Genomic DNA, 17398 nt, shown 5'->3' with positions numbered 1-17398 from the left:
GGGCTGCTGACCAGGCAAGGAACCGCAGCAGCAGCTCAATGCCCTGCATGCATTAACCCGCTCTGTTTTAACAAATACAGTGGCTCGGTAGTATCCACAAGCCGTTTTGTGCTAATGGCCTCGATATCTGTAGTAGGGCGCCAGAATATACACCTGTCATTTATTTTGGCGCTCGCCAATAATAACCTTATAATCGGCTGAAAGTCACACTGAACGCATGGATCTTCATGGGGATACATACATGTGCAAGATAGAAAAGAAAAACATAACGTTAGTCACGGATTATTGAATGGATGCAATAGCATACGGATCACCCCCTACGGATGGGATATAGGTTACACCGTTACATCAAATGATAGAGAATATTCTCTTTAGCCTATATAAAGCATTTGAGATAGCGAATACATTTCAGCCATTTTCCATTACATGAAAACCACTGCAAAAAAACGGGTACAAATATGATAATGTCTTACCGTTAATTATTGCATTTGCATAAGGAAGGTACAAGGTAAATATGCTCCAACATTTAGATGCACGGCTATTTCTCAGGGAAGCGCACGATATATTATATTAATGTCCAAGGTTTCCCCCTGCTGGCTAAAATCCTGTACTGGAGTGTATCTCGACCTGGAATCATCGCCATCGATCAGAGATCACTGATTATCACTCTCCAATCTTTTAATTATATTGATATATTTTGGGGGAAATAATGTAATTATGGTGTATACATTTTTGATGTAGCAACTGTTTTCAGACCAACAAAGCCAGACAATGTTCATGCATGATACAAAAAAAATAATACATTGGTTGTCCCTCTAAAGATGGCTGCTCTACGGTGACGTTTCATGGTATTGGCTAGAAAAGATCCAGCTTTTGTCAAATTAACGTCAGATTTGATTTTTCGTAGCGGGTTAGGATAACTAATGTAGCAGATTATAATATGTTGGTTAAGATTACAAAAAGGGTTAGGGTTAGCTCAAATGCACACACAAAAATAAAACTTTTGACAAAAACTGGATCCCTTCTAGTCATGGCCGTGTTTCTCCCACGGTGACATGTCTTAAAAAATGCCAGTTGCATTACTTCGTTTTCACTTTCTAAAATTTTAATCAGCGATTGTAGTTTTTTTGTTTTTAATTAATAATGAGTTTTTCTAACATTCTTGTATTTTTGTATTATTATAATTGACGTTAATGGTGTCGTGCAGGCGCGGCTGGGGTCTTTGCGGTTGGAAAAAGCGCCAAGTCCTGCGCACATCGCGTGGTTTAGCAAATGGTTATACAAATATACTATGTAATTGAATACGTTATCGCAGAAATCGAAAATAAAGTACAACATGACTCAGTAAGGTGAGTATACTAAAGTGGTTGGATATATTTTGGTTACAACTGGCTTTGCTAGCAACTGAAACCGCCCGGTGTTGTTGCTTTTTCCCCCTCACTCACTGCGTACTTAGCAAGATGTCTAGCTAGCTGGCACGCTAACAGGATGGTAGTTAGTTAAGATATAACTTAGAACCACATTTTGTAAACGGCATGTGTTGGTAAATAGCTACTTCGCTAGCTTGACGTTATTGACAACCAGTTCAGCTGTTGTCTTGGTTCTTTTTAAGTTAGCCTGCTAAGCAACCCATTTACCAGCCATCTCAGATGGCATCTGGTGCCATCAGCAAGCTAACTAACGTTAGTTAGCAAGATGAACTGAATGCAGATGTCCTGTAGTCTATCTAGTCAACAAACAAGTTAGTATCAGCGTAATTTACGTGTCTTTTTGCCAGCTAACTATCTGGGAGGGAGAATAAACTTGCGAAATTCACCCAGTTTCACTTTCGCTCTGTTGCCAGTGTGGAGCGCTGTTGTGTTGGCTGTATCATCAAATACTAAATACGGTCGAAGATGCCCGGCCTACAGGGCGATGCCGCGGCTCTCGGGAGCCCCATCAAAAAGAGCAAACTCTCCCTGAAGTTTTTCCAGAAGAAGGAGACGAAGCGAGCCTTGGACTTCTCCGAACCTCAAGTAGAGGAACCAAAACCAGTCAGAGTTGAACCTGAGGAGCCTTCAAGGTGAGTGACAGTTTTTTTACCAGATAGCTAATGATTAAATAAAGGCTGACACTGCATTTCCACAATACGATGGGGCGATTAAACAACTGAGTCCCGTTCAATTTCAACTGAGGTAAGTTAAATGTGAGACCGAAGTTGGGGTAAACTAATATTTATGCAAATACTCTAATGCAACGCTATTGACCAATCAAAGCTCACTAAAGCTTCCAGACAATGCTGGATTGGCTGTTGATTCTGTTTGCTAGCACCCACATGCTGGCGTGGCTATCCGATTGATCATTTTGTGTAAATCCCCTCTGAGGTAGCGTCTTGTTTGCCCGCCCACTCAATTTAAAGTAATGAATTTATTATGGATCCCCAGAGGTCCAGCAAAATGAAGGCAATTTATACCATTTTAAAACATGACAATACATTCACAGATTTCACAACACACAGACATTGGCTACTATTTTACATTTAGCCTCAGATGTACTTAGGAATATGATTTTGAGAACCTTTCATGTGTATCCATTATTTTCTAGCTGTGACCAGGTTGTGCCAATCCCACTGCCTGGACCTGCCCCGTGTCCAACCTCTCCCATCTGCCCAAGTGACAAGGGAGAGGAGACGCTGGTGCCCTTTGTTGGGCTCAATAACCTGGGAAACACCTGTTACCTGAACAGCATTCTACAGGTGTGGTATCTCATTCTCAACAGTTGCATCATGCCATCAACATCTGATGACTGTATAGGTAGGCACATTATTATACTAAATGGTTTAGAAATTCAACTTTTCTTTATCACCAATCCAGGTATTGTACTACTGTCCTGGGCTCAGAGATGGCATCAAGAACCTCTACAGTTTGTCCAAAACAAGGGACAAGCAAAAGGAAGAGGCTGCTAATAGTGATGAGGTATGTTAGCTATGTACAACAATGTGAGTGTAACCGATGTGAAATGGCTAGCTAGTTAGCGGTGGTGCGCGCTAATAGTGTTTCAATCGGTGACGCCACTCGATCTGAGACCTTGAAGTAGTTGTTCCCCTAGCTCTGCAAGGGCTGTGGCTTTTGTGGCGCGATGGGTAACGATGCTTCGAGGGTGGCTCTTGTCTGTGTGCAGAGCGTCCCTGGTTCGAGCCCAGAGAGGGACGGATGGTAAAACTGTTACATGAGGTTGACCATGCGGTTGGATTTTAACAGTGAAGAGGAGACAGCAGTTCTTTACTTTACTTGCCCAGAGTGAGGCTTTCATTAAAGGTGAGGAATTAACAGGCGCCCAATATTTACAGAAATAACAAACTGGCCAAAGAGCAACAAAGTACAAACTGAATTGTATTAGCTTGTTCAAAAGAAAACCCAAACTTCAATCATGCCTGAGAAATCTTGCAGCATTTTGGTCTGTTCCTTGTCTGTCTCCCTAAAACTAATGGTGCGCGACTTCAGGATTTGGCGTCTACATGTTTAAACGGACACGTGCACACCATGTCATTACTGCAGTCCTACTAGGAAGACATTGTGTTTTAGAAGACCGACATGACCATGATGCTGCACATTTGCTCATCAACTTAGCCTATAAAGGCCTATTTTGTTTGAATAAAGGTGATGTGTAGGAACTCAAATATTTCAGTGATATTTCTGCAGTGTGCAGGAGGCTTGACAGATCCCATGGGATGATGCGGTGCGTTCTACGTTGATAAGCCTATTCTTTGCCATGTTATAACCCTATTCGGACAGGTATTACTAGACGTTATTCCAGAGGATTCACACAGGATTCGTTTTTTCCAATTTATTTGACTCTTATGATGGAAGCTAGGAGGTTTTGATAAGACCAATAGACCACTGATAACTAGGGTTGGGCAGTATCTAGATGTTCATACAGTCCTTCTCTCACCCCAGAATATACTGTGTTACCGGCTTAGTACACAAGTGGGTGCCAAAAAAACCTGCAAAAAGGCCCATTGGGCTTCTATTACCAGAATTATTACAAAATTAGCACAAGTAACAGAGTATTTCCATGGAGGCAGCTAGCTAAATATGATAAGGGGGGCAGAACAAAAATAAACAAATAGCAAAAATTGCCAATCCAGCTCGTAAAGTTATACATTTTTTGTGAGTTTAGACATTTACAAGCAAATGCGAATGAGACAGTGCAAATGAACAAAGTTTTGACGCTTGCTTGAAGGATAGTACTAGCTCTGGAGCAGCATGTGTACACTCTGTGTCTGTGAGTTGCTAGGGCAACGTGCCTGCCTGCTCTGCTCAGAGGGGGGAGGAGCAGATGACCGAGAACAAAACGCAAGGAAATACAGGTACACTCCACTACAAAGTATGTGGACACCTGCTTGTCAAACATCTCATTTCAAAATCATGGGCATTAATATGGGGTTGGTTCACCCTTTGCTGCTATAACAGCCTCCACTCTTCTGGTAAGGGTTTCCACTAGATGTTGGAACATTGCTGCGGGGACTTATAACAGCCCAGACCATTATTCCTCCTCTACCAAATTTGACAGTTGGCACTATGTATTGGGGCAGGTAGCTTTCTCCTAGCATCCGCCAAACCCAGATTCTTCCGTCAGACTGCCAGATGGTGAAGTGTGATTCATCACTCCAGAGAACATGTTTCCACTGCTCCAGAGTCCAATGGCGCAGAGCTTTACACCACTCCAGTCGACACTTGGCATTGCGCATGGTGATTTTAGGCTGAGCGGCTGCTCGGCCATGGAAACCCATTTCATGAAGCTCCCGACAAACTGTTATTGTGCTGACGTTGCTTCCAGAGGCAGTTTAAAACTGTGTAGTGAGTGTTGCAACCAAGGACAATTTGTACACACTATGCACCTCAGTACTCGGCTGTTCCATTCTGTGAGCTTGTGTGGCCTACCACTTCACGGCTGAGCCGTTGTTGCTACAATACATTTCCACTTCACAATAACAGTACTTAAAGTTGACCTGTGGAAACTCTAGCAGGGAAGAAATTTGGACTGACTTGTTGGAAAGGTGGCATCCTATGACTGAACCACAGTTCTTCAGTAAGCTCATTCTTCTGCCAATGTTTGTCTATGGCGATTGCATGGCTGTGTGCTCGATTTTATACACCTGTCAGCAATGGGTGTGGCTGAAATAGCAAATCCACTCAGTTGAAGGGGTGTCCACATACTTTTGCATATGAAGTGTAGCAGTGGCAGCTGTACAGAACTCATGGAAGGGCTTTGACTTCTCAAACATGGCAAAAAGCTAACAGAATATGATACCCTGTCACCTTATTAATTCAGCCACTTACTTAAACCGACCAAAAATAAACGCAACATGCAACAATTAACGGCCCTAATTTATGGATTTCACATGACTGGGAATACCGATATGCATATGTTGGTCACAGGTACTGTAACTTAAAAAAAAAAAAAAATGTAAAGGGCGTGAATCAGAAAACCAGTAAGTATCTGGTGACTACCATTTATCTCATGCAGCGTGACACTTCTCCTTCGCATGGAGTTGATCGGGCTTTTGATTGTTGAATGTTGTCACACTCTACTTCAATGGCTGTTGCTGTTGTACACGTCGATATAGAGCACCACATGCTCGATGGGTGACATGGAGTATGCAGGCCATGAAATCTGGGACATTTTCAGCTTCCAGGAATTGTACAGATCCTTGCGAAATGGGGCTGTGTATTGTCATGCTGTCACGAGGTGATGGCGGGGGACAAATGGCACAACAATGGGCCTATGGATCTCGTCTCAGTTTCTCTGTGCGTTCAGATTGCCATCGATAAAATGCAATTGTGTTCGGTCTCCTTAGCTTATGCCTGCCCATACCATAAGCCCACCTGCCACTATGGGGTACTGTTCACAACGTTAACATCAGCAAACCACTCGCCTACACAACGCCATACACGCTGTCTGAAATCTACCCAGTACAGTTGAAACTGGGATACATCTGGAAAAAGTAGCCACTCTTTGCCTTGATGACAGCTTTGCACACTTGGCATTCTCTCAACCAGTTTTGTGAGGTAGTCACCTGGAATACATTTCAATTAACAGGTGTGCCTTGTTAAAAGTTCATTTGAGGAATTTCATTCCTTCTTACTGTGTTTGAGCCAATCGGTTGTGTTCTGACAAGGTAGGGGTGGTATACAGAAGATAGCCCTATTTGGTAAAAGACCAAGTCCATATTATGGCAAGAGCAGCTCAAATATGCAAAGAGAATCGACAGCCCATCATTACTTTAAGACATGAAGGTCAGTCAATCGGAAAATTTCAAGAACTTTGAAAGTTTCTTCAAGTGCAGTTGCAAAAACCATCAAGTGCTATGATGAAACTGGCTCTCATGAGGACTGCAACAGGAAAGGAAGGCCCAGAGTTACCTCTGCTGCAGAAGATAAGTTAATTTAGAATTACCAACCTCAGAAATTGCAGCCCAAATAAATGCTTCAGAGTTCAAGTAACAGACGCATCTCAACATCAACTGTTCAGAGGAGACTATGAATCAGGCCTTCATGGTCGAATTGCTGCAAAGAAACCACTACTAAAGGACCCAAATAATAAGAAGAGACTTGCTTGGGCCAAGAAACATGAGCAATGGACATTAGAATGGTGGAAATCTGTCCTTTTGTCTGGAGTCCAAACGTGAGATTTTTGGTTCCATCCGCTGTGTCTTTGTGAGATGCAGAGTAGGTGAACGGATGATCTCTGCATGTGTGGTTCCCGCCGTAACGCATGGAGGAAGTGGTGTGGGGGTGCTTTGCTGGTGACACTGTCTATGATTTATTTAGAATTCAAGAAAAGCTTAGCCATACTCATTGATAACCGTACATACATACTTTTGATGACTTTACAAGACATTGTGAGATACAGATTACCAAGATATAGCCTATGCGCACGGTTCCAACAGTCTGTCTGTGCCGATCCTGTCCCTCACTGGCTCGCCTGCTCTTTCTCTTTGTTTTGAAAAACACCAAGTGTGTGTTTGGTCTTCAGCCTGTTGCGTGTAGAATAGCTTATCCTACTCATTGATAGCGCCTACTTTAGTGAAGTTGCGCGAGACATTGCACGCCCAAAAAATTGCCTTGATACAGCACTGTAATAGCCTATGCCTGCAGGGTTCTGAAAGTCTGCCTAGAGGCCGACATGCCTGCCTGGCTGTGCCCTCTCTCTCGTTAGCCTACTCTCTCTTTGCTGTGAAAGATGCAAGAGTTTGTCCTCAGAAGTAGCCTATGGCAACTAGTTTACTCCTTTGCAAAAATACTGAATATTAGGAGTCGATTCTTGATAGACTCCCCACCACTACCTAAAACTGACAAATGATTGTTTTAGATGAGAATCATTCACATCAGGATACTCAATTAACATTACAATGCACAAATTATAATCCAGATTATTAAAGTCACAATCATGCATACATTTATACCAGCACACATCTCAATTAAGGTGCGTTTCGTAAACAGTGTCTGATTATTATCTGGCAAGACTTTAGATTCCCTATGATGATGTTTCCAATATAGCAATGCATTTTTTAAGACTACAGTCAACATATGCTTCAGTTACACTGTCATCAATGCTGCCTATAGTAGCATGTTGAAATCTTTTGAACGTAGAGCATATGAACACTATAATAACAGGAATCCCTCTTTCTCCCTCAGCAGACGGAGGGTCCAGAGGAGGCGGTGCCAGTACACATGGAACTGCTGGGTAGTTTCCACAGTCTGATCACCTCGGTAGAGCAGCTCCAGTCCAGCTACCTGCACAACCCTGACAAGTACAGTGATGGGGAGCTGGCCACACCTCCACGCAAGCTACTAAACACACTCAGGTCAGACCCCACAGCACTACAGCAAGGCCCTGCAATACTGGGTCACATTCAATAGGCAGAATATTATGGAAGTTTATCGGTGGTGCAATGATACAGAAAACCAGGATTTTAGCTTTAAAGCAAGCTTCCTCAAATCAGGGTTTCACCGTCCTTGAACAAGATGTTTGGTATTGTATTTGACTGACTGGTTGTGTGTTTACAGACAGCTGAACCCCATGTACGAAGGCTACCTCCAGCACGATGCCCAGGAGGTGCTGCAGTGCATCCTGGGATACATCCAGGAGGCCTCCGAGACCATCAGGAAGGAACAGGAGGACCAGGACGATGTCATAGAGGTCAAGCCAGGCAGTTCTGCCCCTGTGGGCACCAACGGGGCTTCAACAGAAGAGCAGGCCCAAACTTCAGAAACATCACTTGATGATGATGATGGCCAAACCAGTGGTAAGAGGAAGAGCGATACAGAGGCAGGCAATGCCAAGAAGAAGCCAAAATCTGTCAAGTCCAAGAATGCTGCTGCTGTTGCAGCCAACGATGGCAAACCCCTCACTCGCTCCAAGAGGAAGTCTACTGGTGGCATCACTGTAGCGCCAAAAGACAAAGCTGAAGAAGAGGGGGAGAAGGAAAGTAATGTGGAGGGGAAAGGAGAGGTAGAGGTGGCCCCTAAAGAGGTGGAGGTTAAGGGGAAGAAGAGGCCCAAGTTGTGCTGGCCGAGGCACTCTGGGAAGCAGCCCAGTATCTTCTCTAAGTTCATGAGTATGGGACGGATCAGCTGCCACACAGGAGGGAAGACCGAGACAGCCAAACCTGACCAGGAGGAGACGGGTCCTAGCCAACCTCAGGAGAATGATGATGGGGAACACGGGAGGAACCCTCAGGAGAAGGTAACAGAAGTGCCCGAGGAGGAGAAAGCTAAAAGTGAAGGTGAGTTCATAGTTGTTGAATCATGCCGTTGGAAACATAATTGGTCATCGATCATGTCCTGTCTGTCACATAGGATTTGTACCCTTGCTTTAGCCATTTGGGGCTCCCGGGTGGCACAGCGGTTGAATGCACTGTATCTCAGTGCTAGTGGCGTCACTACAGACCCTGGTTCGATGATAGACTGTATCACAACTGGAGGTGATTGGGAGTCCCATAGGGCGGTGCACAATTGGCCCAGTGTCGTTAGGGTTTGGCCGGGTTAGGCCGTCATTGTAAATAAGAATTTGTTCTTAACTGACCCGCCTAGTTAAATAAAACAATCTAATAGTTTTGTGTATTATCATGTTGAACGCTGACTCTCCTCTCTCCTGTCCAGAGTGCCTGGGTGTGGACATGATGGAGCATCTGTTCCAGGGCTGTCTGGTGTTGAGGACGCGTTGTCTGGAGTGTGAGTGTTACACCGAGAGGAGAGAAGACTTCCAGGACATCAGTGTCCCAGTGCAGGAGGAAGAACCCTGCAGCCCAGACAGCAGCTCAGAGGGTAAGGAGAGTTGTGTGTGTACACACTCGGCGTTCTTGTATAAATGGGCCAGTTCTGCAGTGCAAGACTGTACTATACACAAATTGGTACATTGTTGCACATACATGAACAGTCACCACTCAAACAAGTTGTCAAAGATCAGCCAAAGCACAACGTCGTCTCACAAATGTCTATCCTCTCATATTCCAACTACCTCCCCCCAACCCCCTCTCTCCACCCCCCCAGTCTCCCCTGATCCCAAACCGGTGCTGAAGACTCTGAAGTGGGCCATCTCCCAGTTTGCCTCAGTGGAGAGGATTGTAGGGGAGGACAAGTACTTCTGTGAGACCTGCCACCACTACACAGAGGCTGAGAGGAGTCTCCTGTTTGATAAAACCCCAGAGGTTGTCACTATCCATCTCAAGTGCTTCTCAGCCAACGGGTTAGAGTGAGTCTTCAGTGTTTATCTGCTGGGTTTTGCTTTTACTCTAGATTGATGCTTTGTCCTCAGAGAGTGTAACAGTTTCCTAAGAGCCTGTCACAACATAAAAATCCACACAGATACAACATATGAATATAATACCGTATTAATTTTTATTTATTTTATTTTTTATTTATTTCACCTTTATTTAACCTGGTAGGCAAGTTGAGAACAAGTTCTCATTTACAATTGCGACCTGGCCAAGATAAAGCAAAGCAGTTCGACACATACAACAACACAGTTACACATGGAGTAAAACAAACATACAGTCAATAATACAGTATAAACAAGTCTATATACAATGTGAGCAAATGAGGTGAGAAGGGAGGTAAAGGCAAAAAAGGCCATGGTGGCAAAGTAAATACAATATAGCAAGTAAAACACTGGAATGGTAGTTTTGTAATGGAAGAATGTGCAAAGTAGAAATAAAAATAATGGGGTGCAAAGGAGCTAAATAAATACAACGGCACATGGTAAGCAAATCTCAGGAAAGTCAGGGACCGTTCCATCGTTCCTCGGCTTGTGTAAACTGTCTCCCTCTTGTTTAGGATGGACCCGTATGGCGGCCTCTCAAAGGTGAACACCCCTCTACAGACCCCACTGAAGCTCTCTCTGGAGGAGTGGTGCACGCACCCCTCAGCCACTGCCACCGGAGGGCAGCACTACCAGCTGTTTGCTGTGGTCATGCACAGCGGGGTCACCATCTCCAGCGGACACTATACCACTTACATCAGGATGATGGACCTTAAGGACACCAAGGTCCGTCTGCCCGAGGGGGATGAGAAGCAGGGAGAAGAGGACTGTGGCGGGAAAGTGCCGGGTCCGGAACCCAAAGAAGAGGTGCTGGATTATGACGATGGGGAAGTGTCCTTCAGTCTCCGTGGTAAAGCAGGACAGAGTGGTTCTGTGAATGCTAACTCCACCAACACCAGTAAGATGGGCTCCAAGAAGGCTTCAGACGGGGTAGGACTTCTGGGGGGTCAGAGGAGCCTGTCCAGCTATGACCTAGGGGGCAACAAGCAGACAACCAACCCAGACAAAGCTGCCTGTACTGGGGTAGAGAGCAACACCACCAGATCATCCAGACGGACCTCCAGTGCCCCGGGACACAGCGGTAGTGGAGGGGTTAAGAAGGAGCCTGGGGAGGGTGAGGGGGGCGAGGAGGCCTCTGTGGCTGGGTGTGAGGGGTTTGGGGTGGCTACGGAGCAGGCCCTAAGCAGCCTGCTGCAGTATGAAGGGAAGTGGATGCTGTTTGACGACTCTGAGGTGCGTCTCTTTGAGGAGGAGGACTTTCTGAGAGCCTGTTCTCCAGAAACCTGCTCCACATCTACCCCATATCTTCTGTTCTATAGGAGGGTCTGAAACTTCTCTGTTTGTGGGTGAATTAAGTATTTTCTCAGATGTCATAGGGAAGTGTTGAGAGCATTGGAAAAGATCTCCTGAGGTTTTGAGAACGAGTCAACTTGAGATTCAGCCTGGTTGGCTTGCTGGGTTTGATACTCCTGTCACTGATGTTTATAACCTGTATATGTCCTTTTTAAAATGTTTTACTCTTCAGTTGACCCTCTTTTTTGTGTGCTGGGAATATAACATTAGCAGTCTACAAAAATGCACCTTCGCACTTATGACATCAAGCAACCTGTCCTTTGATTTTCCTGCCCTTGTGTTGGAACTGGTCTGAATGGAAAGTACACTATTTTTTTTTTTTTTTTCCAGATTATTTTTTTATAAAGAGCACATTTTTATTCTTGTACATCTTTATCCTGTTCTGGCTTCATGCCTTCTGTCTGTTGATTAATGTTCATACTGTTGGTCTGTCAGAAATAAGAGGACTAGTTTTGTCCATAATGTTTAAGTTCAGATAGATTCAGGCACTGGCCGTCTGGTTCTTGGTGGAAGAACTTTTGCATGTGAAAACTAAATTACTTATCTTGGTTGATATCATTTTGTACAAGGTTTTATAAGTGAATTAAAGCAGTGATGAAATACCTAGCCAATAAGATAGACAATCACTTTACAAAATGCTAGTACAACATTGCATAGCTGTTAGTCTCAGATTTGATATGTATAGAGGGGGAAGTGGACTGTTGTTTTGGCTTCAGGGATTGTCTACCCTAGGGCTCTATTCAATCCGTATTGCAGAAGTTCAGCTTTAAATTTAACGCCAATGTTCCTGCTTTAGTGGAAACTGCATTCACGGTAGACGCTGCGGATATCTGCTCAATGGGGAAATTACCTTTAAATGTATATCGCGGAATCTAATGTTTCAGCTTTACAGATTGAATAGAGCCCCTAGTTTTGGCTTTTTCCTCGGTTGGTTTTCTCCTGAAGTTGTGCAGTTCTGTTCAATGGCAGTACCTCATTCCAGTGAAAAAGGTCTGTGGCCATACTGTCTGACTTACTGGCCCTATGAAAGAGCATACCTAGAATGATAAAGTACTACACAAGCAATAAAGTTTGAACTTTCATGTAAAACTGACTTTCTATTCATCCTTTCCCTGCTGTGAAGTGTTATAGATTTAAAATAAATGGTTTGGCTTTGAAACCAGGACAGTAGAGTTACTTTTTAATGTGAATAATTCCCACTCTCCTGTACATGTAATAAAGCACTGTGCATTTCCAAATGTTATTCAACTAATATTTACCAATCTACAAGGTGATTGTCAAATGTCACCATGGCTAGTTTAACAGACCACAATGGTTTATTTATACATTTCATGTATTACTGGTCTGTTTACTTGGGGGGGGGGGTGTATTCATTTCAAATATATTTAGTCTAATATGTTTCTCCAGGCCTCACTTGTTCCTTGACTAGCACTATTCATCGCTGTCGATAATTTGGTTATAACTTCTAATAGTAACTTTATCCACTGGCGAATTGGGAGAGAGTGAGGTGATTGCCATCTAAGTAGGAGCCAACTTTTTTTTGCGTAAATGCTGCCTGCCAACTAATCAAAGCATTTTAACTGCAAGGTTACTCCCACGTCATATGAAGGTATGTGCCTACCCGACTTTAGGGGACAGTGAACAATTGGGAGTTGGGGACAATTTCATAAAATGTTTCCTTGGTGTTTAAATAGTCAAATTTAAACTGTATAATTCAGATTACGGGATTTGTTTCAGTTTGTTAGTCTAGGCTACAACTAAAATAAAAAAGTCTGGATTTATATATATAAAATGTATAACATAAATACAAAATGTTTGGTCAATGGCTACATCATGTTATGGGTATGCTTGTCCTCGGCAAGGACTGAGGAGTTTGATAAAAAATTAAATGAAATCGAGCTAAGCACAGAGAAAATTCTAGAGGAAAACCTGGTTCAGTGTGCTTCCCAACAGATACTGGGAGACAAATGAACCTTTCAGCAGGACAATAACCTGAAGCACAAGGCCAGTTGCTTACCAAGATGACATTGAATGTTCCTGAATGGCCTAGTTACAGTTTTGACTTAAATCAGCTTGAACATTTATGGCAAGACTAGAAAATATCAACACTTGAGAGCCTGAAGAATTTTAAAAAGAATCATGTGGAAATATTGTACAATCCAGATATGCAAAGCTCTTAGACTTACCCAGAAAGACTCACAGCTGTAATCACTGCCAAAGGTTTATTGACTCAGGGGTGTGAACATTTATTAGATGTAAATTAGATGTTTCTGCATTTCATTTTTAATACATTTGCAAACATTTCTAAAAACATGTTTTCACTTGGTCATTATGGGCTATTGTGTGTGACTGGGTGAGAAACTCAAATTGATTGGACTGGTAGAGGGGTAATTGATACAGAGTGCTTGATAAACTTGTGACTTCGACCAGTACTTCATTTAGCGCCGTCTCCAGATCAGATGTAGACATACTCTCAATACATTCTCCATTTAGAGCACTCATGATGGCAGCGTCATCTACCTTCAGAATATTGTCTGTCTTGTCTATGAAGATCATTCCACTGGTTTTCCTTCTCACTTGGGACAAACTGGCTCCACAGATGTTTCCCTTAAACTTCTCACATCACACACATTTAGATTTGTGAACAGCCATCCACAACAACCACAATCCGTAAGGCGCAAACAGCTAAATGAGAGTGCGGCAGTGATTCACATCAATACGCTAACGTTATATGTAGCGGTGTTTTGGGGCGGCAGGGAGTCAAGTGGTTCAAGCGTTGGGCCAGTAACCGAAAAGTTGCTGGATCGAATACCCGAGCTGACAAATTCAAATGTCTTTCAGCCCATGAACAAGGTTGTTAACCCACTGTTTCCTGGTAGGCCGTCATTGTAAATAAGAATTTGTTATTAACTGACTTGCCTCGTTAAATAAAGGTTAATACAAAAATACATGTATATAAAAAATGTAGTTCCGTATCACCACTACTGCCATCCTTCCCTCCAAGCATTTATTCAAGTTGGATAAAGACATAGCTTGGACTGTAACCTACAAAAGCCTATTCCTGCTCTTTTCCCGCCTTCCATCAAGCACAGTTGGTGTGTCATCATATTGGTCTATAATTGGAACACACTTACATTAGCGCGTGTTCGATGCTGACTTGAATGTCATTGAAAAAACAGAAAATTGTCATATTTTTATTCGCAAACATCGTTTCTGAAATTAAAAGTAATCCTCAAAATAATCATCTAGATTGTTTTCCAAAGTATCAGTCATCTGATTACAATATTTTTGCTGATAATGTAACGGTAGTTACCGTTTTGTAATCCCTTACATGTAAAGGATTACATGTTAATTCGTTACTCCCCAACCCTGGTTACAGCCTTATTCTAAAATGGATGAAATAGTTTTCCACCCTCAAACCTACACACAAACCCTATAAAGACAAAGCAAAAACGTCATTTTTATTTATTTTTAATTTTGCAAACGTATGCCTTCCGGTCCCGCAATCTTTGTTTTTTTTTTGTATTTTATTTTGTGTTTTTTTTAATGAACAGATACAACCCCACATTCCAGTTCACTTGTCCTAGGGCTGCATTCCAGTTCACTTGTCCTAGGGCTGCATTCCAGTTTACTTGTCCCAGGGCTACATTCCAGTTCACTTGTCCTAGGGCTGCATTCCAGTTTACTTGTCCTAGGGCTGCATTCCAGTTTACTTGTCCCAGGGCTACATTCCAGTTCACTTGTCCTAGGGCTGCATTCCAGTTCACTTGTCCTAGGGCTGCATTCCAGTTTACTTGTCCCAGGGCTACATTCCAGTTCACTTGTCCTAGGGCTGCATTCCAGTTCAGTTTGCATTCCACTTGTCCCAGGGCTACATTCCAGTTCACTTGTCCTAGGGCTGCATTCCAGTTTACTTGTCCCAGGGCTACATTCCAGTTCACTTGTCCTAGGGCTGCATTCCAGTACATTTTAGCAGAGGGAATAGTAACATATTGACATAGTTTCCTTGTATACCTGTTATTACATTATAGTTTAAAATGTCAATTCCTTCTAATTGTATTGAGGCTACAAAATCCTCAACAGTTGCACTTGGAGTACTGTTATATTCTCCTAAAAGAAGAATAGCACCTTTAGGGACAGCTCTAACAACTGTTTGATACTCCTCAGGAGTGAATGTAACATTGTGTGTTCTAATAAATTCTGGATAATCATACAGTTCTCCATCATTATTCAATAATTGTTTAACCTAAATAATGTTGTTGTCAAACCAGTTCTGGAAAAACAAAGACTTGTTTTTGTATCTTATGTCTTTATTATTCCAGATTGTATTACCTATGAGGGGAAACATTGTGTTTGTACATGAGGTTCCAAGTTAGAAGTACTTGTTTATGAAAGTTTGCAAGCTTAATAGGGATTTTACCCATATCAAAGTTGCATATGAGTAAGAATTCTAGACCACCAATTTGTTGGAATATTAAATTAGGGATGACATTCCAGATGCAATCCTTATTTCTTAAATAGTTTTGTATCCATTTCATCTTAAATATATTAGAGGTTTTAAAATCCAGAGCATTCAACCCTCCCTCACCTTGGGTGTTGCTCGAATCTTTGTTCCTCCAGCAAATCATTTTAGCTCTGCCTGGGCATGTTCAGGTGGGCACAGCGTCCAGGTCAGCGGTATAAAGTTCTTGGGTATAAATACTTTTAGCAATTACATTCACTTTTGATACTTAAGTATATCTAAAACCAAATACTTACGACTTTTACTCAAGTAGTATTTTACTGGGTGACTTTCACTTCAGTCATTTTCTATTATGTTATCTTTACTTTCACTCAAGTATTACAATTGGGTACTTTTTCCACCCCCGGTCCAAGTAAATGTAGAACAGTGGCACGTTCAACAGGACACGTTTTGGAACGTTCAGTTATGTTATGTAGAACAAACATGTTAAACAAGGACTCATCTATTAATGGCCCTTTTTTTTTAATCTGCAACGTTTTTATCTGCAACAAAGGTTTGGCAACGGAATGTGGCTCAGACCCTGTCCGGTCCCCTTCCTCATGAGGCAACATTGCCACACAGTTGAGCAAATCATTGATTATCTGTCAAGTATGAAAGTTCCACATAACGAAAATCTACGAGGTGATATATTCGTCCAACACGGCCTTCATCTTCCCATAATATGTTCTATGGATAGTCTTCAAATGCGGTTTTAATAATACTTACCCTGTTAAATGGTTTAGTCCTCCCTCCAACTGTGATTGTTCTTCCCAAATGATTATCAAGATTACTACACCTACAACTGTAGAACCTTTAAGTATTCATTTTCTGCACGCTGCACAAATTAACCAATGATTGAATGACACGTGTTTGAGATCAACTACGTAGCCAGCACATTGGAGATGTTGCATCACAGATGAGGGCAGCATCTGCTTGGCGTTTTAGGAAACACAATGTGAGAACATAGAACGCAGTGGGGACCCGTTATTCGAGCCCCACAAATTAATTTAGATATATATATATATATATAGATAGATACATACATACAAGTTAGCCTCTTTTGCATATTCTTTTGGCATTAATACGTGTCACATATCAGTTTGCAAACAATGTAAAAATATATAGAATTGTGTTAATAAAGCCTAAAAACGTGGTCTCTTTTTTGTTTTCTGGAGTAAGGCAGCTCCAAAATGCAGGTGTTTCAGCCTAGCTCAGTGCTTTCTGTGGTGGTAGGCGTTGCGCCATGCTTGGCTCAGTGTTCTGTCACTCACGGGGACACTACGTCACCGTCAAGTCTAAGGGTAGAGCTAGAAAATTCTAGCCCCTTGGGTGCTGCCATAGAGTACATTAGAAGTGCCCATCCAAATCCTTTTTAACCCTTGTCATATGAAGAGAAATGAAAATGCATCGGTGCTCATCGATCATTGGATATAAACGTCACAACAAGTTGGAAATCACAGACTCAACAATGAGTGGTTTGGAAGGAATCAGTGACAGTGGCTAACTGCAAACATTGCAAAGCAATCACGAGTGTAACGGATGTGAAACGCTAGCTTTGTTATCGGTGGTTCGCGCTAAATAGCGTTTCAATTGGTGACGTCACTTGCTCTGAGACCTTGAAGTAGTTGCTCTGCAAGGGCCGTGGCATTTGTGGGGCGATGGGTAACGATGCTTCGTGGGTGACTGTTGTTGATGTGTGCAGAGGGTCCCTGGTTCATGCCCGGGTATGGGCGAGGGGAC

The 17398-nt window shown here is 42.7% G+C and overlaps 1 protein-coding gene across 2 annotated transcripts; it reads left to right on the top strand.

Annotated features, from left to right (window-relative positions):
- The first annotated feature begins 917 nt into the window (after window positions 1-917).
- On the top strand, window positions 918-12246 carry usp1 (ubiquitin specific peptidase 1). Of its 2 annotated transcripts, none has more exons than XM_024422319.2 (9): window positions 918-1349; window positions 1844-2062; window positions 2584-2734; window positions 2853-2954; window positions 7683-7849; window positions 8052-8770; window positions 9147-9311; window positions 9537-9738; window positions 10320-12246. In XM_024422319.2, the coding sequence occupies exons 2-9, from the start codon at window positions 1896-1898 to the stop codon at window positions 11131-11133; spliced, it is 2487 nt and encodes an 828-aa protein (XP_024278087.1). In that variant the 5' UTR covers window positions 918-1349; window positions 1844-1895; the 3' UTR covers window positions 11134-12246. The 2 variants fall into 2 exon arrangements, with proteins under 2 accessions (XP_024278087.1, XP_024278086.1); XM_024422318.2 differs by having other exon boundaries at window positions 920-1349; window positions 7680-7849.
- Window positions 12247-17398: the final 5152 nt, after the last annotated feature.

The sequence above is a fragment of the Oncorhynchus tshawytscha genome, linkage group LG05 (assembly GCF_018296145.1).
Source record: "Oncorhynchus tshawytscha isolate Ot180627B linkage group LG05, Otsh_v2.0, whole genome shotgun sequence".
Classification (NCBI taxonomy): Eukaryota; Metazoa; Chordata; class Actinopteri; order Salmoniformes; family Salmonidae; genus Oncorhynchus; species Oncorhynchus tshawytscha.
This window is presented reverse-complemented; position numbering and strand designations above follow the sequence as displayed.